General features: G+C 38.8%; 1 protein-coding gene across 3 annotated transcripts in view; it reads right to left on the reverse strand.

Annotated features, from left to right (window-relative positions):
* Window positions 1-537: 537 nt before the first annotated feature.
* Window positions 538-23,537, reverse strand: part of FBXL4 (F-box and leucine rich repeat protein 4) — an 82,252-nt gene continuing 59,252 nt past the window's right edge. For all 3 annotated transcript variants that reach the window (XM_086707471.1, XM_086707470.1, XM_025925244.2), the window contains 3 exons: window positions 18,248-18,319; window positions 13,909-14,221; window positions 538-1,088 (listed from right to left, as the gene is read on the reverse strand). In XM_086707471.1, the coding sequence (XP_086563597.1) occupies window positions 925-1,088; window positions 13,909-14,221; window positions 18,248-18,319 (549 nt within the window). In that variant the 3' untranslated portion in view covers window positions 538-924. The remainder of the gene's footprint in view (window positions 1,089-13,908; window positions 14,222-18,247; window positions 18,320-23,537) is intronic.

Here is a 23,537-nt window from a genome sequence, read left to right on the forward strand (position 1 = left end):
TAAATTTGGTTATACTATACACTTAATATTAGTTTGCTACTCAAAACAGCCCTGTCTTTTCATGCCACAAAATATTTTGTTTACTTTCTTAGCAACAGAACTAAATCGATTCACTATTTTAACAAAACAGTGTTTGTTTTTCCTCCACTGTAACTGATTTCTAATGATTTAAGGTGCTGGGACACAGAAAAAAATAGATATAATCCATGTATATTTCAGAAGTCTTAAGCCTCTCCCTCCAGGCAAATTTTTAAGGCATCTGCTAATAGTTGGAAAGTTATTTTGTTTAGTAGTTTACCTCTTGTTCTTGATTATGCCCACATTTCTACACTGGTATTATCCAGTAGTAAAATAAATAAGTCAGAAGAAAAATGGAAAAACTAAAACCGTCAAATTGAAGAGTTAATGTATCAGCTTAAAAAATAATTACAACATGAAAAAATAAGACTCTTCCTCCAACTAACTCTGAAAATTCTGTATACATCAAACAAAACACTGGCCAGGTCATAAGGCTTATTATAATAAGACATCTTTACATGAGGGTGTGAAAAATTAATTTTATTTTTAAACATCATGATACTTTCTGGCTCAACGTGTTCCTTTAAAAATAAGTTAAAAGGTTTCCATATTACTCTTTTATTACACATGTAAATATTGACTAAAGAATAATATTACTGATGAACATAAGGTAAAAATAATGTGACCCACTCACATATTCTTGAAGAAAAGTGCTTACAATATTTTATGAAAACACTTGTTTACATTTTTACTTGATTTAATGGACAATTTCATATCTTTCTTTAAAATCTACAAATGCCTTAATGGAGGAGTAAGACATTCCCACCATTATAAAACTAAACAAAACCAACGCCAAAATAAAACCCTATGAAAGCACATGGATTTTATTATAGAACATATACGAAGTCACTGCGTAAAGCTCTTTTTTATGAATACATTTGGAAAGCTCACATTGAGTTCCAGCACAGCTCTGTTATCAATCTGTGAACAGAAGGACACATCAAGCAAGCAAAGATCTTTACAAGATTCCAGAAGTTTTCTTAAAGATGCTGGACTTACCATTCTTGTTCCTGTTAAAATAAAACAAAACACCTTAAGTATCATATTTATATAATGTCCGGATAAAGAACCCCTTTATTATTTATTATTTAAAATGCATTTAAGATAAACTGCCTTTTAAAAATTAAAAGCATTTCTTTAAACAAAAGACATATTGAAATAGTCTTGTAAAAAAAAATACAAACTGAATTGTTGCATCCAATTTGGCATCTAGGACCTGGATTTTGTCAATAGTCTACTCACTATCTTCATTCCTACCTCCTGGCCATTCCAATCAGCTCCTCCAGACTTTTCCTATTTCTGTCACCCAAGTTCAAAACTGTCTACACATCTCGTTTTCCTCAACCCATGGGTCAAATCATACAGCAATGCTTACAGTGATTCAACCTCATATTCCATGCAGTGCAATCACTGAGCAACTACCACTGCAGAAACTTCTGTTTCAGGCACTGGAGATACAAAGATGAATAAGACATGTGTCTGCCCTAAGGAACTCCTTGACCAGAGTTGAAAACAAATAGTTACAATACAACTCGATAAGTGGTGGGTATAAAATGGCATTATCAGAAGTCAGATAGATAATGGCTGAGCAGTACTCCATTTAGCCCACGTTAAATCTGAAGAGACTACTGGCTATTCAGATAGAAGCCACATTATATACGTTATGAAAAGCACCTGCTTAAAGTCAGCACTCAATAAATAACAAATATCATTAGGCTTGAAGATATCATCTATTGTAAAACACGCACGCATGCTTTAACTGTGGGTTTTGTAGGGAGGAAAAAAAATCACTATCATATCACACAAACACATCTAATGTGATGGAACTGGAGTTTCTGAGATGTTAACCTATGCCTTTTCCCCTGAGAAATCCTTTCTGCTCCCCTCCTTGCCATGGGCTCCAGAAGCAGTATACTGCTACCTTGACTGCGGCTAGCCCCGTGCCAAACCCATACAGATTCTCCTGGGAATCAGGAGACCTGGAACTCACTAAAGCCTTCAGTGTCCATAGATCCCTTGAACTAAAGACACGAAAAACTGGGTTGGGACTGTTGTATCATATAGCCACATGTACATAGGAAGACAGAGATGGCCAGCATGACAAGAAAAGAGTAAGGCAAAAACAAAGGGAAAAGCAGATGTAAAAGTTATTGGTGAGTATACAAGGGCAGTGGAGGTGGGGCAGGCGCCTGAGCATGAAGGACAGGAAAAGGCAGAAAAAAGAGAAAACAACGTTCTTGCCTTTTGATAGTTTTCCAGTCTCTGCTGAGGTCTGACCATAACTCCTACCTATGGATCCCAGAGAGACACCTGTACCTTCACAATAACGTTCCTTCTCTTATGTGGAAGTTAGTGTGAGTGGGCTTCTGTTGTACAAGATCAGAGAACCTCAGCTGGGACACTTGGCTATGTGGTCGGTGTTCTTCACCTAGGGTTGTGACTGTTTTCTATTTGCCAGACTTGGTCATTAGCATCTGAGTTTCCTAGTAAGTTAGAAATTCCTAAAAGCCTAAGAGAATAGAATGTCAGGGAAGGAAGTTGGAAGACTGAAAATTTAACAAGGCTAAGGTGTCCTGTCTTATGCTTCCAGAGGACTGTGTGCTTTTGTTTTCTTATCCACCTAGAACACAACTATGTTCTCAGTCAGTTTGCTCCCTCAGGGCAGGGGCCACATCTGTCTATCTGACCTATCTCCAGTGTTGGAAACAATGCCTGGCACAGTGTATGCTCAGTAAGTGTGTAATAAATGAAAGAATGAAGGGATGGTGTTTAATTTCACAATACCATTACCCTGGTTTGGACCCGTATTAGATGGATTACCATGGCTAATCTCCCCGATTTTGATTTCCTTGTTCTCCCAATTCACCTACCACTTGTTTCTAGATTAATATCCCTAACACAGCTCTAAATATATCACTCATGCTCCAAATTAAAACCCAGTAATAGCTCTTCCTTGTTTAATTTTGTGCAGATTCCTCATCCTTGTGTTCAAAACTCTCCACGAAAGCCTGCATTATACTAACGTTCTAAGTCAAATTAGATTGCCAATTCTCTGAAGGTATTCTGTATTTTTAACTCCTATGCCATGTTTCATGCTCTTCATTCTGCTTAAAATGCTCTCCTCCTCCTATTTTCTATTCCCTTTTCAAGGATACCTTTCAAATACCTATTAACCTTAAATTTTTTTTTTTTTAATTTTAGAGAGAGAGCATGCACGAGCAGGGGAGAGGGGCAGAGGGAGAGAGAGACACACAGAGAGAGAATCCTAAGCAGGCTTCAGGCTCAGCACAGACACAAACACAGGGCTCAATCCCACCACCCTGGGATCATGACCTGAACTGAAATCAAGAGCCGGATGCTCAACTGACTGAGCCACCCAGGTGCCCCCTATTAACCTTTTCAAGTAAACTTTTTCATATTTCTTTAAGCATATATACTCTCTTTTCTTTGAGCCCCCAAATGAACTTGCTTCTGGCTTGCATTAAAGTTACTTATAATTGTTTTACTGCGTTTTTTTGTTTGTTTGTTTGTTTTTTTGGCCAGGTCATAAACTCTCTGAAGGCAGGGACTGTATCTTACTCAGCTTTGTACTGGTCAGTAAGCATTTTCAGTATGAAGAAGGAATGCCACTTAACATTAATATGCACCAATCACAAAATGACAAAATAATGACTATAAGCTTGGTTTAACTAAGAATCTTTTTTTCAAAATGGATTCAAACACTTAAGGAAACCATAAACAACAATAAAAATGAAAATTTAGCATAGTGGTTTAGGAGCATAGATTCTGATTCAAATTCAGATTCCTGTGGCACCTGGGTGGCTCAGTTGGTTAAGCATCGACCTCTTGGTTTCGGCTCAGCTCATGGTCTTGTGGTTTCATGAGTTCGAGCCCCACATTGGGCTCTGTGCTGCCAGCACGAGCTTGATTGGGATTCTCTCTTTCCCCTTCTCTCTCTGCCCCTCCCCCATTCACGCTGCCTCTCTTTCAAATAAACAAATAAACTTTAAAAAAATTGTAAAAAAAAAAAAATTCAGATTCCTCATTAGACATGAGACTCTGGCAAATCACGTAACTTCTTTCAGCCTGTTTCCACTTCTGTGGCTATAATAACAGCTATCTCAAACACTGTGAGGGTTAAATCGGTTAGTATATGCTCGGAACAATATAAAGCATACAGTCACATTGCTGTTAACATTATTTTACTTTGTTCTTTATATTTGAAATAAGATGTTCTAATATATTTGCATGATGGTCCTCTTCCTATAATTTATTTTGCCATAATAATACTTCCTTGCTCTCTCTTCTATTTTTTTTTAGTATAGTTGACACACAATGTTATATTAGTTTTAGATATACAAGGTAGTGATTCAACAGGTTTATACATTATGCTATGTTCACAAGTGTAGCTACCATCTGTTACCATGCAATGCTACTACAATATCACTGGCTATATTCCATATGCTGTGTCTTCTTTTCCCAGGACTTATTCATTCCATAACTGGAAGCCTGTATCTCCCACTCCTCCTCACACATCTTGCCCATCCCTCCACCCCCCTTTCCTCTGGCAACCATCAGTTTGTTCTCTATATTTATAGATTTGATTCTTTTTGTTTATTCATTTGTTGCTTTTTTTCCTAAAGATTCCACTTACAAGTGAAATCATGTATTATTTATCTTTCTCAGTGTGACTTATTTCACTTAACAAAATACCCTCCATGTTATCACAATCTCATCCTTTTTTATGGCCATGTAATATTTCACTGCATACCTATATACCACATTTTCCTTATCCATTTTTTATTGATAGACACTTAGGCTGACTTCATATCTTGGCTACTGTAAATAATACTCCAACAAACATAAGGGTGCATATACCTTTTTGAATTTGTGTTGTTTGTTTTGAGTAAATACCCAATAGTGGAATTACTAGAACATACGGTAATTCTATTTTTAATTTTTTGAGGTACCTCCATTCTGTTCTCCATAGTGGCTGTACCGGTTACATGCCCATCTACAGTGCACAAGGGTTCCTTTATCTCCACATCCTCACCAACATTTATTTCTTGTGTTTTTGATTTTAGCCATTCTAATAAGTGTAAGGGTGATATCTCACTGTGGTTTTGATTTGCAGTTCCCTGATGAATAGTGATGTTGAACATCTTTTCATGTGTCTGTTCACCATCTGTGTGTCATCTCTGGAGAAATATCTATTCAGATCCTCTACCCATTCTTTTATCGCATTGTTTTTTCATATTGAGTTTTTAAGTTCTTTATATATTTAGGATATTAACCCCTTATCAGATATATCATTTGCAAATATCTTCTCCCCTTCAGTAGGTTGTGTTTTTGCTTTGTTCATGGTGCATTTTTTTTTTTTTATTTTGATGTAGTCCCAGTAGTTTCTTTTTGCTTTTGTTTCCCTTGCCTTAGGAGACATATCTAGAAAAATGTTGCTACAGCTGATGTTAGAGTAATTACTGCCTGTGGTCTCTTCTCAAATTTTTGTGATTTCAGGTTTCACATGTAGGTGTTTAATCCATTTAAGTTTATTTTGCGGTAGGGTGTTAAAAGGTAGTCCAGTTTTATTCTTCTACACATAGCTATCCAGTTTTCCTAGCACCATCTACTGAAGAGATTGTCTTTTCCCCATTATATAATCTTGCCTCCTTTATTTCTGGGCTCTCTATTCTGATCCATTGATCTATGTGTCTATTTTTATACCAGTACCATATTATTTTGATTACTACAGCTTTGTAGTATATCTTGAAATCTGGGATTGTGATACCTCAAGACTTTGTTCTTTCTCAAGACTGCTTTAGCTATTTGAGGTTTTTTGTGATTCCGTAAAAATTTTAGCGCTATTGGTTCTAGTTTTGTGAAAAATGCTGTTTGTATTTTGATAGGGATTGCACTGAATCTGAAGATTGATTGGGGAAATATTTGGGACATTTTAACAATCCTAATTCTTCCAATTCATGAGCATGGAATATCTTTCCATTTGTTTGAATCATCTTCAATTTCTTTCACCAGTGCTTTATAGTTTTCAAGAACAGTTCTTTCCCCATTTTGGTTAAGTTTATTCATAGGTGTTTTATTCTTTTTCGTGCAACTGTAAATGGTGTTGTTTTCTCTTTTTTTTTTTTTTGCTACTTCATTATTGGTGTATAGAAATGCTACTGATTTCTGGACACTAATCTTATATCCTGGAGCTTTACTGAATTCATGTCTTCTAGCAGTTTTTTTGTGTGGAATCTTTAGGACTTTCCATGTATCGTAACCAGTCATCTGCAAATAGTGAGAGTTTGACTTCTTTATCAATATGGATGACTGTTATTTCTTTTTCTTGTCTGACTGCTATGCCTAGGACTTCCAGTACTATCTTGAATAAACACAGTGAGAGTGGACATCTTAGAGGAAAAGCTCTCAGTTTTTCACCGCTGAGTGTGATGTTAACTGTGGGTTGTTCATATATGGCCTTTATTACATTGAGGTATGTTGTCCACTTTATTATTACTATTATGTTGAGGTAAGTTCATTCTACTTTGTTGAGTTTTTTTTTATCACGAATGGATGCTGAATTTTATCAAATGCTTTTTCTGCACCTACTGAGATGATATGATTTTTATCCTTCATTTTGTTGATATGGTGTATCACACTGATTGATTTGCAAATACTGAACCATCCTTGCACCCCTGGAATAAATTCCACTTGGTCATGGTGAATGATCTTTTTAATGTATTGTTGTATGAGGTTTTGTAATATTTTGGCCCATAGTTTTCATTTTTTGTGGTCTGTCTGTCTGGTTTTGGTATCAGGGTAATGCTGGCCTCATAGAATATATTTGGAAACCTTCCTACCTCCTCTATTTTTGGAATAGATAAAGGTGAATAGGTACTAACTCTATTTATTTATTTATTTATTTATTTATTTATTTATTTAACACTTATTTTTGAGAAAGAGAGAGAGAGAGAGAGAGAGCACATGAGCAGGGGAGGGGCAGAGAGAGAGGGAGACACAGAATCTGAAGCAGGCTCCAGGCTCTGAGCTGTCAGCGCAGAGCCTGATGTGGGGCTCGGACTCACAAACCGCAAGATCATGACCTGAGCTAAAGTTGGATGCTTAACCAACTGAGCCATCCAGGGAAACCAGTGCTCTCTTCTTTAAATGTTTGTAGTATTCATCTGTAAATCATCTGGTTCTGAACTTTCATTTTTGGTACTTTTTTGATCACCAATTCATTATTTGTAATCAGCGTATTCAGATTTTCTATTTTTTCCTAGGTCAGTTTTGGAAGATTGAATGTTTCTAGTAATTTATCCATTTCTCCTAGGTTGTCCAGTTTGTTGGCATGTAAATTTTCACATTATTCTCTTATAATTCTTTGTATTTTGTTGTGTCAGTTTGTTACTTCTCTCTTATTTCTGGTTTGAGTCCTTTCTCTTTTATTTTTGATGACTCCAGCTATGGGTTTATTGATTTATTTATCTTTTCAAAGAATCAGCTTTCAGTTTCGTTGATTTTTTTTTCTATTGCTTTTTGCTTTAGTCTCTATATCATTTATTTCTGCTCTGATCTTTATTATTTCCTTTCTTCTATTCACCTTGGATTTTGTTTGTTCTTTTTCTAGTTCCTTTAGGTGTAGACTGTTTATTTGAGCTTTTTATTGTTTCTTGATGTAGACCTATATCACTGCATATTTCCCTTAGAACTGGTTTTGCCGTGTCCCAAAGATTTTGGACCATTATGTTTTCATTTCCATTTGTCTCCATTAATTTTGTTCATTTGTTTGATTTCTTCATTGACCCCTTCATTGCTTGTTCAGTATCATGTTGTTTAGTCTCCAGGTTTTTGTGTCTTTTCTATTTTTTTCTTGTGATTTATTTCTAGTTTCATACCGTTGTAATCCGAAAAGACACATGGTATGACTTCAATCTTCTCAAATTTATTGAGGCTTGTTTTGTGGCCTAATACATGATCTATTCAGGAGAATGTTCCATGCACAATAAAAAAGAATGTGTATTCTGTTGTTTTCAGATGGAATGTTCTCTATATGTTATTTCCCTCTAGTCCAATATGTCATTCAAAGACATTATTTCCTTGTTGATTTTCTACCTGGATGATCTATCCACTGATGTTAAGTAAAATGTTAAAGTCCACTACTATTACTGTATTATCATCAATTTCTCTCTTTATGTCCATTAATATTTGCTCTTTGTAGGTATATGCTCCAGTGCTGGGTGCACAGATACTTACAACTGTTACACCCTCTTATTGGATTGATCCCTTTATCATTATGCAATGCTTTGTCTCTTGTTATAGTCTTTGTTTTAAAATCTATTTTGTCTGATATAAGTATTGCTATTTTGTTTTTGTTTTTTTTGTTTTTCCATTTCCATTTGCATGGTGAGTATTTCTCCATCCATTCACTTTCAGTGTATATATCTTTAGGTCTGAGGTGAGTCTCCTATAGTCAGTATAAAGATGAGTCTTGCTTTTTGTTTTTTTGTTTTTTTTAATCCATTCTGCCACCCTATGTCTTTTGATTGGAGCATTTTGGCCATTTACATTTAAGTAATTGTTGATAGGTATGTACTTACTGCCATTTTATTATTTGTTTTCTAGTTGTTTTTGTAGTTCTCTCCTGTTCCTTCCTTCCTTCTCTTGCTCTCTTTCCTTATGAGTGATGAGTTTCTATAGTGTTATGTTTGGCTTTCTTTCTCCTTATTTTTTGTGTACCTCATGAGGTTCAAATATAGCATCCTAAGTATACAGCAGTCTATATTAATTTGATGAACTTCAAAGGCATTCTAAAAACAAAAAAGAAAAAATAAAACCTTCTTTTTCTTTTTCCCCTTCATGTTTTATGAATATGTGGTCCTATTTTACATCTTTTTACTTATAATTTTTTTTATGTCTAATTATGGCCATTTCCTTTAGGACTTACAGAAGTCTCTTTAACATTTCTTCTAAGTCTGGCTTAGTGGTGATAAACTCCTTTAGTTTTTGTTTGGGAAACTCTCCTTCAAGTCTGAATGACACCCTTGATGAGTAGATTATTCTTGGTTGTAAGTGTTTTCCTTGCAGCATTTTGAATGTATCGTGTCATTCCCTTCTGGCCTGCAAAGTTTCTGCTGAAGAATCAGCTGATAATCTTACAGGTTTTTCCTTGTAGGTAACTTTTTGTTTCTCTCTTGCTTTTAAGATTCTATCTTTAACCTTTAAAACTTTACTTATTACATGTTGTAGTGTGGACCTCCTCGGGTTCATCTTGTTTGGAATTCTCTTCTCTGATGTGGATGTCTGATTCTTTCCCTACATTAGGGAAGTTTCAGCTACTGTTTCTTTAAATAAGTTTTTCACCCCTTTCTCTTCTTCTTATGGGACTCCCGAATGTGAATGTTTGTTTGCTTGATGTTGTCCAAGGGTTCTCTTAATCTATCTTCATTTTTAAAAAGTCTTTTCTCTTTTTGATGTTCATCTTGGGTGCTTTCCATTACCCTGTCTTCCAGATCTCTTCTGCATCTGCTAATCTATTGATTCCCTCTAGTGCGTTTTTTACTTCAGTTATTGTATTCTTCAACTCTGATCGGTTCTTGCTTATATTTTCTATCTCTTTACTGAAGGTGTCACTGGGTTCTTCCACTGTTCTCTCCAGCCTGGTATTTTAATGATCACTACTTTAGATTCCTTCTCAGGCATGCTGTTTATTTTTATTTCACTTGGTCCTTCTCTTGTTCTTCCTTTTGAAGCATATTCCTCTGTCTCCTCATTTTGCTTGACTTTCTGCGTTTATTTCTATGGATTAGGAGGTGCAGCTAATTCTCCTGAATTTGAAGGAATGATCTTGTGTTTGGTCATCCCCTATGTAGACTATATGCTTGGTGACTTTTGCTGGCTGGCAAGCTGGACCTGTGGCTGGCATGGGTTAGGGGAACCTGGTACTTTCCACATAGTGAGTCCCTTGTCAGGACAGCTAAAACTGAAGCAGATTAAGGTCAGGATGTCCCAGGGTTCTGTGTGTGGAGAGCACACTAGCAGGACAGCTTAAGCTGAAATGGGTGCAAGTCAGAGTGTCCCAGGGTGCTCTGTGCAGGGGGTACCTTGGCAGAATGGCTGGAGCTGATGCAGTGTACAGGCCAGGAGATCCCTGAGCTCTCTAGGCAGAAGGTACCCTAGCAGGAGAGTTGAAACTAAAGTGGGTCCAAGCTGGGGGGACAAGGGGCTCTCCACACAGAGGCACCTTGGAAAGACAGCTGAAGCAGAAATGGATATAAACTTGGGTGTTTCTGGAATTTCCACACAGAGGGTGCCCTGAATAATGGCTGTAGTTGGTGTGGGGTATAGGTTGGGAGGTCCTGGGGTGTTCCATGCAGGGGTCGTCTTGGCAGGACAACTAAAGCAAAGATGTGGTCCCTGGGCTCTCCACACACAACATGCCCTGGTAGGACCGCTGAAACTGAATTGGGAGCAAGTCAGGTTGTCCAATGGAGACACCCTGGCTGGGTGGCTGGAGCTGAGGTTGGCATGGGTGGAAGTGTTCTGGGGTGCTCTACACAGGTGTGCCTTGGCAGGAGCTGAAGCAGATGTCAGCCAAAGATGGTGAAGCACTCTGCACTGTGGGTGCCCTAGCAAGTCACTGGAAGCACAAGTGGAGTGCGCCTGGAGTGTTCTGGGATGTCTGCACCTGTGTCACCTTGATGTGAAGACCGGGGCTGGAGTGAGCACTAACCAGGGGTGTCCTGGTGTGTACGACTTTGTGGCTGCCTAGGTAGGACAGCTGGGGCTGGTGTGGGCTAAGGGCTCAGGGTTCACTGAGGCAGGAGGCCAGTTAGGGTGCCAGATGTGCACTGGTCTGTGCTTTCAAGGTGGAGGGAGAGTGCAGACCATGTACATAAGCTCCTCCCACCCAGAGAGCATTCTAGCAGCTCTCCCCACTGTTTGGTGGAGTTCTAGAGTTGACTCCTTTATATGCTAGTTGCTCTTTTAAACCATGGCTTTTGGAGAAAAGTGATGATGATGATGATGATGATGATGATGATGATAATAGACAAATAAAAGAAAAAAAGGGATAAAAAGGGAAAAAAAGGAAAACAAAAACGAAACAAGACAAAACCAAAACCACATGCACAAAAAAATCCAGTTTATTTTCTATGCCCCAGTGCCACTGCCCCCAAGGCTGGCATGGGCTGTGGACTCTGGTCTTGCTGAGGTTACAGGTACACTCTGATGACCAGACCTGCTGGTGTCTAGATCCTGGTGGGGTCTAGGCTTTTAAGGTGGGGTGGGAACACAAACTGTGTTGTCCTCCAGTCCCTCTGACCTGGAGAGTGAACCCGCAGTCCCTCTGCAATTTGGTAGAGTTCTACTGTTGTCTCTTTTATGTGTTAGTTGCTCTTCTCCACTGAGGCTTTTATCCTGTGCCCAAGGACAGAGATCTGTTCCTGGTCCCTCAGTACTATCCCCCCCTCATCCCCCCCCCCAACTGCTGTTGGCCTTGTCAGAGGTGGAGGTTCCCTTTGTTACTGTGTCTCAGTTTTTCTTGCTGTTCTCTTGCCATTCTATGGTTTTGCAGAAGCTGTTTAGTCAGCCCTCAGTTCTTTCAGGAGGAACTGCTCTATAAGCAGGTATAAACTGCTGTGTTCCATGGAGCTGAGTTCAGAGTCTTCCTATGTTGCCATGTCGGACTGGAACTCTCCATATTTCCTTGCTCTTGCTTGGGAAAGTTACAAATGTTTTCAAAAAGAAGCCATTATACTTCTTACCTATTTGTCTTTCATGTCTCTGTCAAGTAATTCATATGTTTGTAGGCCGTTAGGCCACCTGAAAACCAACCCCAGTGCTCACAAATGTGCTTTTGTCTGAGAATCAGCGTTACCAACTTCTTTGTAGTTCTGTAGCATCTCTTTAAGACACTGGCTACTCCTCATCTCTACTGTATGAGGTTCGGGCGGCGGGGGGGGGGGGGGGGGAGTGCGGTGACTGTAAAACAGATATTAACCAACGCCAGCCCCTATCCTCTGAAGTGAAGCCTAATGTAATCAGTGATCCAATTTTAAAGGCCTCAGCTACCTTTCCTCATTCTCTCTCATTTTCTTAAACTTTCCAAAATATTTCTCCTATAAAAGGTCTACACTAATTCAAAGTGGTAGGTAGGCAGAAAGGAAAAGAAATAAGCAAGGAAAGCAGTCGTGGTGTTATAAAAAATCAGTACTGACTATGTTGGGGCCCAAAACCTTGCATTTGAACCCTTGGCTCTGCCATATATTAATTGCTGGGCTCTAGTCCATCTGCTATGAAAACACAATGATATCCAATTCCCTGAGCTATGAAGAATAAAGAAAATATAACACAGATGAGGTATTTAGCCAAAAGTGTACCTGTAACAGGCAAGAATTTCTCCCTAAATGTTTAGGCAAGAGTTTCTGATAAAAGTAGCTTGAATAAGTAATACGCAACCATATGAGCAACATCCACAAATGTATCATAAACCTGGACTGTGCAGAGATTTTCAAGGAAACCACAAATTCAGATGCTGAAAATCTTCACATTTCCCTGTGGTTGAATGTTTAATAGACAGGAAAGGATAGAGTCCACTCCATGGACTAACCTATCAACACTAACAGATTACCAGAGAACACAGTACAAGTGCTATATGAATTCACAAAGTACCAACTGTGTGGGCAATTTTAACTATGGTGCTGCCAGCACTTCCGGCTAAAGTAAGAAGTAACGAAGCCTCACAGGGCTCTCAGCTGATAAACTGCAAGAAGGCCACAAGGAATCCCAGAACTGGAAAGGATTTTCAATACATCTGCCCTGGGGTAGAACTACTCCTAAAATCTAGAATGATTGGAAATGAAGATTTGACAATATTCCTTAATCACGAGTTTAACATCAAGAAGCATTCATATATATACATACATACATATATATATATATATATATACACACACACACACACACACATGCACACACACACACACACACACATATATGTATAACTCATTATACAAATGGATTAATTTCTTCTCTGTCTTTACACAACCGTTTTTTTTTAATTTTTTTTTCAACGTTTATTTATTTTTGGGACAGAGAGAGACAGAGCATGAACGGGGGAGGGGCAGAGAGAGAGGGAGACACAGAATCAGAAACAGGCTCCAGGCTCTTGAGCCATCAGCCCAGAGCCGACGCGGGGCTCGAACTCACGGACCGCGAGATCGTGACCTGGCTGAAGTCGGACGCTTAACCGACTGCGCCACCCAGGCGCCCCTCTTCTCTGTCTTTAAAATGGAGAACACAGCTTATATAAATTCTCACTCTTCTTACTAGACCAAGAATTAATGTTTATTTAGAGCTTTCTGATAGGCTCAACTATAAAATTCTGTTATTGTCCTCACTCTTTTACTTAAGTACAGATATAATTACTCTCTGTATCAACTGGCCTATCTTGCACTTCTTCAAACCAAGCAGGCTTATCAGGACAAAATTTTACTGTACCTAAGTTTTTTTTCCCCCCTTGCAAAAAGTCTGAGATTGGCTTTCACATCAAGGCGTTAAAATGAGCTTATACATGGGGCACCTTGGTGGCTCTGGCAGTTGAGCATCCAACTTCGGCTCAAGTCATGATATTGCGGTTCATGAGTTTGAGCCCTGCATCGGGCTGACTGCGGTCAGCCTGTCGGCACAGAACCTGGTTTGGATCCTCTGTCTCCCTCTCTTTGCCCCTCCCCCACTTGCGCTCTCCCAGAAATAAAAAAAAAAAAAAAAATCTTAAAAAAAAAAAAGCAAAAATAAAAAATAAAACAAATATATATACCGTATCCTTACCTAGTATGTCCAGTTGCCGTAATCGGGTGCAATTACATGCCAGTTCTTCAATGTCTGTGTCACACACAGATCTGTTAGCTGTAAGAAAGAGTTTTTGCAAGTTTGGGAGCTGGCGTGCCAGTCTGGCGAAACACCCGGTGCTGCTCTGCAGTGTAGGGCACCAGCCAAGGTCGAGTTCCTCCAGAAGCGGACACCCAGAAGCCAGTTCTGCTATCCCGTTCTCAGTAATATTCTTACACCTCCACAGATCCAGAGTTCGGAGTTTTTTACACTTGGCTCCTATCATGCTGGCTATCACATCATAGTCTTCAATCTGGAAATCAAGTCATTCCAGTCTCTTACATATTATGCTCAGAAATACAGACTGCATAGAGCAAGTTAAAACATTCATAATCACCTCCTATTGTTTGCTTCCATGTAAACAGACCCACATTCTTGTTAATATAGATCTACCCACTCATCTCACAGATCTGCCACTGTTTCCTAAAACAGCAAGAATAATCGCTTACTTAAAAATCCACCTAACAGAACTCTAGACAGAGGGCTTCGTGAATTAAATCCCAGAGCAGTATGAAATCTTCAGTCCCTCACAAAGAATTTGAGGATTTTGTGTTGTTCTTGCACGCCTTCCATTTTGACCTTGCTGCTGCTACTCGTTCGGTTCACAGGGCCTCGTTTCTTCTGTTTTATATATAATTCATCAACTGTGGTAGGTATGTAAGAGCCCCCTGGTAGAGGTGGGCACTTCACCACACTCTAAAATGGTATGTGAGTATGTTGAGAGTCCTAATAATGATACTAGTTTGGGGTTAAATGAGGCCTTTAGGGACTGAACACACAACACAAAAATAATTTAGATTGTGATATGTTGTCTCAGTTACTGGAAGTGTCCGACGATTTACTTCATGATCACAAGATAATTCTCTACTAAACAGGGATTAAACTTTTCGGTTCATGGGCTTTATATGCTTTAATAATGTTTTTCTGAACAGGTTTCTTCAGAGTTTGATTTGATTATTTTTTAAACAGGTATCAAAATTATCACCAGAAGTCAAAAGGAAACAAAATAGCTAACACTTCCAGGTATCATTTCCTTGTGTTCATTTGTTTATTCATATCTTCAACTACCATGTGCCAGGACCGCTCCAGAGGCCAGGAACAACAGTGAATCCCAAAACAAAGACTTTGTTCACATTTTTGGGAAAGACGAACGAGCAAAATAAATCCAGTGAGTGGTAAGTGGTGTTAGAATAATGAAATAGGGTGATCAGACTGCCAGGTGTGCAGAGGGTCACATGCGGTGGAGGAAGGGAGCAGGGGAGAGAGGGGTGATTGTTGGGATTTCCCGGAATGAACCTGGTGTATTCAGGGAACAGAAGTAGGATCAGGTATGGCCCAAGGGGAGTGAGGAGAGAGGCCATGAGGGCAGAGAGATATGCAGGGGCCAGGCTCTTATGCCATGAAAGAGTTTGGATTTTTATTTTAAGTACCAAGGAAATCAATGGAGGGTTTGAAACAAATACAACTTACACTAAAACAAAAACAAAACCCCCCTCTGGTTTCTGTGTGGAGGATGGTCTATGGTCGGTAAGACTGGAGGGAGGAAGCCCAGCAAAGAGGCCTGCATTAGCTTAGTGGAGAGAGGCAGGGGCTTGCAATGAGTTTGCAAGCAGTGAAACGAGAAATGGACACATTTGGAGCTATAGAGCTATATTTTGAGTCAGAACTAAGGGCTGATGGCTTAGATGAAGTCATGGGGATTTCTACGGTCTTCATGAACTGTTATGGTAGAATCAAGCAGAAGACCATGAGAAACGATTTGAGGGGAATACAACTACTTAAGTGAGTGTACCCAAATACACTTTAACTCTGAAAATTAGTGCAGCCAATCAACTCCTTTACAAAGAATTGTCAAGCTTTCCAACACTCCTGATGCTTACTTGCTCTTGTTTTGATAGTCAAAAATAAAATCAAATGAATCATCCTGCCTTTTGGTCAACTGATAGAAAAGAAGCTGAAATAAACATGGTATTAAAATATCAACAAAGATCTGTCTGTGTTACTGTTCTGGTGAACCCTGGACCTGCTGTGAAATGGGAACAGTATTTCTATGACAAGCGTGGAACGTTTCCACCACGTAAATAATAGTACCAGCAATATCACGAATATTTCTGAACTTCAATGTCAAGTCCTTAAAACTTAATTTCCTGACAAACAAATATCAAAAGCAACAATATTTTACTGGCAACTACACACTTTAATTTAAAAATAGCCTACTTATCTTAAGTAGCATTTCTTACAGTATATCATATATTAACAGAAGTACAAGGAGAAAATGGGTTCAGGAGTCAGGTAAAGCTGCAAAACACTGGCATACACAAAGGCACACAGTTTCTTTGTTGTAGGATATACCATTGAAAACTCTAGGAGGAAGGCAGGGTAGCATTATTTCCTAATCTTAATCAGGAATCCCTACCTCACTGCCCCCCAATACACATCTTTTCTTAATTGAATATCTTTTAGGACTAATGTTGCATGAGTCAACTTGAAAATGTTGACTTAAAACATACTAATTCCAACTACAAACATATATGTGATTCCAAATCTCAAGTATGTGTGACCAGAGTCCTGCTTTTCTAGAAGATGTTGTTCCAGTTTAAAGGGAGGTAAGTAACAGGCAGAAAAAGGTACCTCTGGCCAAGGTTAAACAGCGGCCTTACCAATCTAAAGAGGGCGAGCTAGCAATTACCAAGCGGCAGTAACTGGCTGGTCTGTCATCACAGAAAGTCCCATCAAATATAACTGGGCCCATCCAGAAAAGTCATCAGAGGGACCCAACAGAAGCCCATGAAATGGCTTACGAAGATAAGAATTTGATCAAAAGTAAGGAAAGTCTAATGCTGAATTAATGGGCTCCCAAGATTGTTTCTAAAGACCGGGGTTGGTCTGAGCCCACACCTGGTGGTTTAATCAGGCCTAACCACCAGGATGGTTTTTATATGGGGATATGGAGATAAACAAGTGGTCGTAACAGGTCTCTCTAGCTTACATTGCCAAATCTTGGAGCATCTCAGAAGCCATCATTGAACTCTAAAAGGTGTTCACATGGAATTTCTTTTAGGTTGAATCCAAGCTTAGGACGCCAGGAGAACTTCTCTGATCTTGCAACCATCCTGCTTATTCAGGTCTTCCTAGTAAGTGGATACAAAATTGGAATGGTTTGGGGGGGCACCCAGGTGGCTCAGTTGGTTAAGCGTCCAGCTTCGGCTCAGGTCATGATCTCATGGTTTGTGAGTTCAAGCCCCACGTCAGGCTCTGTGCTGACAGCTCAGAGCCTGGAGCCTGTTTTGGATTCTGTGTCTCCCTCTCTCTGCTCCTCCCCCGCTCGTGCTCTGTCTGTCTCTCCCTCAAAAATAAATAAACATTAAAAAAAATTAAAAACAAAACAAAACAAAATCGGAATGGTTTGGGATCTCCTGAATCTGTTTTGCGAGGGGAAGGTAAGAAAGAAAAGAGGGATGGATTGCCCTATAGTCAGTTATATTGGGAGATGCATTTCCTCTGAGTGTGCGTACATGTATGCACACACACAGGCACATACAAATACCAAGAGTTCTCCTGTCCCTGGAGTCTCAGTATTACTTATAAGCCACATAATTTAGATGAAAAGAATTTAACTCATCCCATGAACTCTTTCAATGGCACCATAAAGCTAAAATTTTAAATCTGGAAGGACTTTAAAGATTATCTAGTTCAACAGTCCTTAGGCATTTGGATTTAATGGACCAGTAACATTTCAAAAAAAATTTGAGTTCTAACATAGGGTGTCCATTTACCTTAACCAGTAAGGACAGTAAAACAAACGCACACCGAAAACAACAACAACAAAACAAACAAACAAAGATAAACCTACCTACTATCAGCAACATTTCCAGGAAATAATTTCAGAACTTAAAAACTAAAATTAGCTTGTGACAAACGTACTGAACTACCAGCATTTGGGTATGACTGATATCTTATTTTGTAAAAAAAAAAAAAAAAAAAAAAAAATCCAGAGAGGTACATAGCTTGTCTGAAGCTTATCTGGCTCGAGGCAGAACCAAACTCTTTTTACCACAACGCATTACTTTCCTTGCTCTCCTGGATAAATCATGTTGATGTTTCAAAGACATACTCTCGAATTTAAGAAAAATGTTTGAAAGTAGGGTACACGGTAGTTCGCCGTAAATCTGAAAAGCCGTGGGTGAGTGTGGAGTGGCTGGGTCAGGATAAAATTCACCCATGGGAAGAAAAAGAGAACAAGCGATGGAGTATAGGTAAAGAATTTTCAAATACTTACCATTACACAACTGCCCAAACTAAGGTGCTGAAGCTCTGAACAGAAGTTCAAAATGCTGAGCAGTGCTGTTTGCTGCCATCGGGGACCACATTGGCGGCAAATATGGAAAGCGAAAGAAAGTGAAACAAAGAGGAGAGGTCAATTAGACATTAAAGGCTGTCACCGCTTTTCTTGAAATAGAGCTCAAACCCGAGGTTACAGACACCACAAATGCCATTTAATGAGTCCCCAGGTGCTCCCACCATTGATTGGCTTGAAGTCAAGGTAATCATTACTAGTTTCCATGTAAGTCGCCACTTTGTAGATGGTTTCGTGGGCCCCACAGACACCTATATTCCCTGTGACCTCTCAGCTCATCTCCCAAAGGTAAGCAATTTGAAAGTCTGGTTAAGACTGAACGGCAAGACAAGCTTAACAACCCCTCCCTCAAAAAATAGAAAAAAAAAAAGTAAGAAAACAAAAACCCAGAGAGGCCTGGTGACACTCTGAAGAACAGCGGCAGCTCTGACATTCACTGATCAGCTGCCGCCTGATGGAGCTGCCAATAGAGTCACCCCAAATCAGGATTGAGCTGGTGACGTTAATGTCAAAGGATTCTCTTTGCTGACAAGGATACCAACAACCATTGAGCACCTGTCACTAGCAACATGCTGACTGAAACATATATAACGTGCACTTTCTAGTCATGTTCCTGCCATTTAAGCCCATCTACTCTGTGCAATGAAAACGGTCTCACCACTGAAGAAACCCAAAGATATGCTAGACTGCTACATAATCATGGTACCTAAAATATCTCTAGTCATAACTTCATTTGATGAAATGCCTGCCATGAAAAATTACCAAAAAAAAAGCAGCAAAACATTCACATTTCTAGTTTCCTTTTTTCTATTAGGACAAAAAACTACTCAAACTAATATGGCAAAATTTCTTTCTAAACATTTCAACTAAATTGTATCTAAAAAAAATGACGATGACACTGTACAACTTCTGTTTAATCTGCTCCAAGTGTTCAAAACCTGAACAGTATTAGCTGGAGAAAGGACAAAGAATGTGTCGATGACGATACAAAACGTTAGTTCGAACCCAGGTAAGATTTTCCCAGAGAAAATAATGAACTATATCAGATAAAATAAACTTAGTTAAGGCAAAAATAAAATAATAGTTGCAAGAGGTCCTAGAACAAAACTAGACTTAAGACTAATTGTTTCACTGTTGGGCATTTCTTTAAGCAAAATTTTAAAAAAAGTTTATATTCATTTTATGACTTTATACCTAAGTTTCAACACAACTTATCACATTTATAAGACAATCCCATCTAGCTCTCAGAATGTTGACATTAGAAGAGATCTATCAAGATAAATTAATTTTCTGCTTCTCCATAATACTTAGCTATTTTAACTTACTAACAGATAGGAAAATGACATCAGGTTTGTTTTTATTAAAATACCAGATCCTTATGACAAGGTTGCTTGATAAGACTTTCCCATGAGCAAGATCCAGGACATGTTAGAGAACTTTTATAGAGAATTCCATATATTCTTGCCAATTCAAAATTATAAATGGCTCCCCTTCGCCCACCCCTATACGCACACTCCATTCAAGAACTTGCTGATAATTTATTTTTAAACTATTTACAATGGCAAACCTCAGGTATACAAACAAGTACAGAATCCAATGAAATGAATACCCAGGTAGCTGCAACTCAGATTTATCAAATCTTAGCATACTGCTTTGCTTATCCTTATTTATTTGTGAATCCCTCCATCCATTTATATATTTCCTTAGAGGTAACCTTTATCATCACTCAGTGCTTAAAAACATGCTTGAAAATTATATAATTTGGGGCACTTGGGTGGCTCAGTTGGTTGAGGGTTTGACTCTTGCTTTCGGCTCAGGTCATGATCTCATGGTCATGAGACTGAGCCCCATGTCAGGCTCTGCTCTGGGCACTGAGCTTGCTTAAGATTCTCAGTCTGTCTGTCTGTCTGTCTGTCTGTCTCTCTCTCTCTCTCTCTCTTTCCCTCTGCAGGGAGGTTTTATATAAAAACAGGGGTTTTATATAAATGTGCACATACTTTTGCATCTTCCCCGACAATGTTTGTGAGAAATTTGTCCGTGTTGACACTCACAGCTTTAGCTCACTGACCTGTTAACTGTTGTATATACTATTACATTATGCAACATATATTCCCATTTGGTGAATATTTAGTTTGTTTATAACTTTTACCATAACAAAGAATGTTAAAATAACCATTCTTATATGTGCTTCCTTGTGCATTTGATAGAAGAGTATTGCTCTAGAGCACATGCCAGAGGAAGAATTTCTAGGTGTTTAGGTATGCTTAAACTTTATCAGATTTTGCAAAACAGCTCTCCTGAGTGCCTGTGTCAATTGACGTGCCCACTAGCAATGCAAGAGCGCTGGGTCTCCACATCTTTGCCAACATATAATCTTTTCATCCTTTTTAATGTCTGCCTATCTGATGAGCATGGAATGTTAGAATATTTATTAGTATGATTACTAGTGAGATTGAAGATCTTCTCATATGTTTATGGGCCACTCATATCTCCTACTCCATACACTGCTTAATCATATCCTTTACTGATTATTTCCATTAGATTGTTTCTTCCTTCCTGACTTGTAGGAATTCTTTTCCATGCTGGATACCAATCATTGTCAGTTTTATCCATTACAAATATCTTCTCTAAATCCAACACTTGTCTTTTGCTTTATTTATAGAATCTTCTGCGACATGAAACTTCAAATTTTAATTTTTTTTTTTCAACGTTTATTTATTTTTGGGACAGAGAGAGACAGAGCATGAACGGGGGAGGGGCAGAGAGAGAGGGAGACACAGAATCGGAAACAGGTTCCAGGCTCTGAGCCATCAGTCCAGAGCCTGATGCGGGGCTCGAACTCACGGAGCACGAGATCGTGACCTGGCTGAAGTCGGACGCTTAACCGACTGCGCCACCCAGGCGCCCCTCTTCAAATTTTAATATAGTCACATCAATCTTTCCTTTATGTTTGTATTCTGTTGTCTTCTCCAAAAGGTCCCTCTTTACCCAAGGGAGAATATTCTTTTTTTCTTCTTCTTTTTTTTAAATGACACCATTAAAGTTTTTCTTTTTTACACTGGTTTTTAACCCAGTGGTAACTGATTTTTATACATGGGAGCATATCAAATTTCATTTTTTCCTTAAGAATAACCAGTCGTCCTGGTTCAATTTATTGAAGGTTCTACCTTATCCACTTATTTGCGGTGTCTTCTGTTATATTTCAAGTTTCCATATGTGTATGAGTCTATTTCTGGGTATTTTGTTTCACTTGTCTATTTGCCCTTCCCCTGTACCAACACTTCAGTCTTTCCTATTATAATCTGGAATGAGTCTATATATGTGGTAAGGCAAACACCTTTTCCTCATTCTTCAAAACTCTTAGCTGTTCTTGATCCTTTGCTCTTTGATATGAATTTTAGAAACACTTTGAGGATTTTAGTTTAACTTTTTAAAAGTAATACAAAAAGATTAGTTTTTCTTTCTTTCTTACCCCATGGTCAATACAGTTGGTCCCTGAACAACATCAGGGTTAGGGATGCTGACCTCTGCACAGTGAAAACTCTGCAGGTATAATTTTTGACCCCCTATATCCTAACTACTACTAGCCTACTGTTGACGGGAAGCCTTACCAGTAACACAAATAGTTAATTAACACATATTTTGTATGCTGTGTGTATTATATACTGTATTTTTACAGTAAAGCTAGAGACAGTAAAGTGTCATTAAGAAAATCATAAGGATGTCAGGGCGCCTGGGTGGCTCAGTCAGTTGGGCGTCCGACTTCAGCTCAGATCATGATCTCACGAGCCCCATGTTGGGATCTGTGCTGACAGCTCAGCCTGGAGCCTGCTTCAGATTCTGTGTCTCCCTCTCTCTCTGCCCCTCCCCCGCTCAAGCTCTGTCTCTGTCTCTCTCAAAAATGAACATTAAAAAAAATTTAAGAAAATCATAAGGACGAGAAAATACACGTACAGTACTGAACTACATTTATTGGAAAAAAAAATCTGCACATAAGTAGACCCATGCAGTTTAAACCCAAGTTCTTCAAGGGTTAACTGTATTTACTTTACTGGCATTTTATCAATTTCTGTGTCATTAACTGTCTATTATATCTGATACCTTCTCACTGAATTTTTCTTCTTGTTGAAGAATATTTTTAAGAGTTCTTTTAGCGAGTGTCTGTGAGTGGTAAAACCTTAACAACACATATTTATAGAGTAGTTACCAACATGTCAGGTACTGCTGTAAATTATATACATTGTTTAGTCCTCACAACAACCCTACACACTTGTTTAATAAATATTTATTGAATGTCTACTCTGTGTTAGGCACTATTTACACTTGGGATATATCAGTAAACACAGCAGATAATAACCTATAAGGTAGATACTGTTATTTATAAATTAGGAATCCGAGTCACAGAAAGTTAAATACCATAGTTAGTCTTTAATTTTCGCTCCGTCCTGAGTGAAAATTTAGCCAGGCTTAAAATTTTAGGCAGTCTAATTGTCTTCCTCTGTAAGTAATATATTTTTTCTCCCTGGGGGCTCTTATCCATTTATCTCATATTCTGCAATTTCATCATAATGTGTCCAAAGATTTATTTTCACTTATTCTGTTTGGTATCCTGAGTGAACATTTGACTGGAAGACCTCCAACTGTCATCATGAGAGATGAAGATTCTTGGGGCGCTTGGGTAGCTCAGTCGGTTGAGCATCCGACATTGGCTCAGGTCATGATCTCACACTTTGTGGGTTCGAGCCCCGCATCAGGCTCTGTGCTGACAGCTTGCTCAGAGACTGCAGTGCAGCCTGCTTCAGATTCTGTGTCTCCTTCTCTCTCTCTGCCCCTCCCCCACTCATGCTCTGTCTCTCAAAAATAAATAAATATTAAAAAGAAAGAAAGAAAGATGAAGATTCTTAACAATCCTTTTTTTCAAATATTGCTTCTCTATCATTTGGTCCGGTTTCTTTTCTTCTGGAACTCCTATTACATAAACATTGGAGTCTCCCAAGAACCAGTGCCCAGAGTAGCTTAAAAAGTATGTTCACAGTTCATTCTATACTCCTTCCTTTCAGAGATGGAGCTTACTTAGTTCCTCTCCCTTTGAGTGGGGGCTGGATCTAGTGATTTGTTTCTAACAAAAAGAACATAGCAGAGTGATGGTATGTTAGGTTATTGTGATGATTAATTTATGTGTCAATGTGCCTGGGCCACAGGGTGCCCAGAT

This window comes from Puma concolor, chromosome B2 (assembly GCF_028749965.1).
Source record: "Puma concolor isolate L17-30 chromosome B2, mPumCon1.1.hap2, whole genome shotgun sequence".
Taxonomy (NCBI): domain Eukaryota; kingdom Metazoa; phylum Chordata; class Mammalia; order Carnivora; family Felidae; genus Puma; species Puma concolor.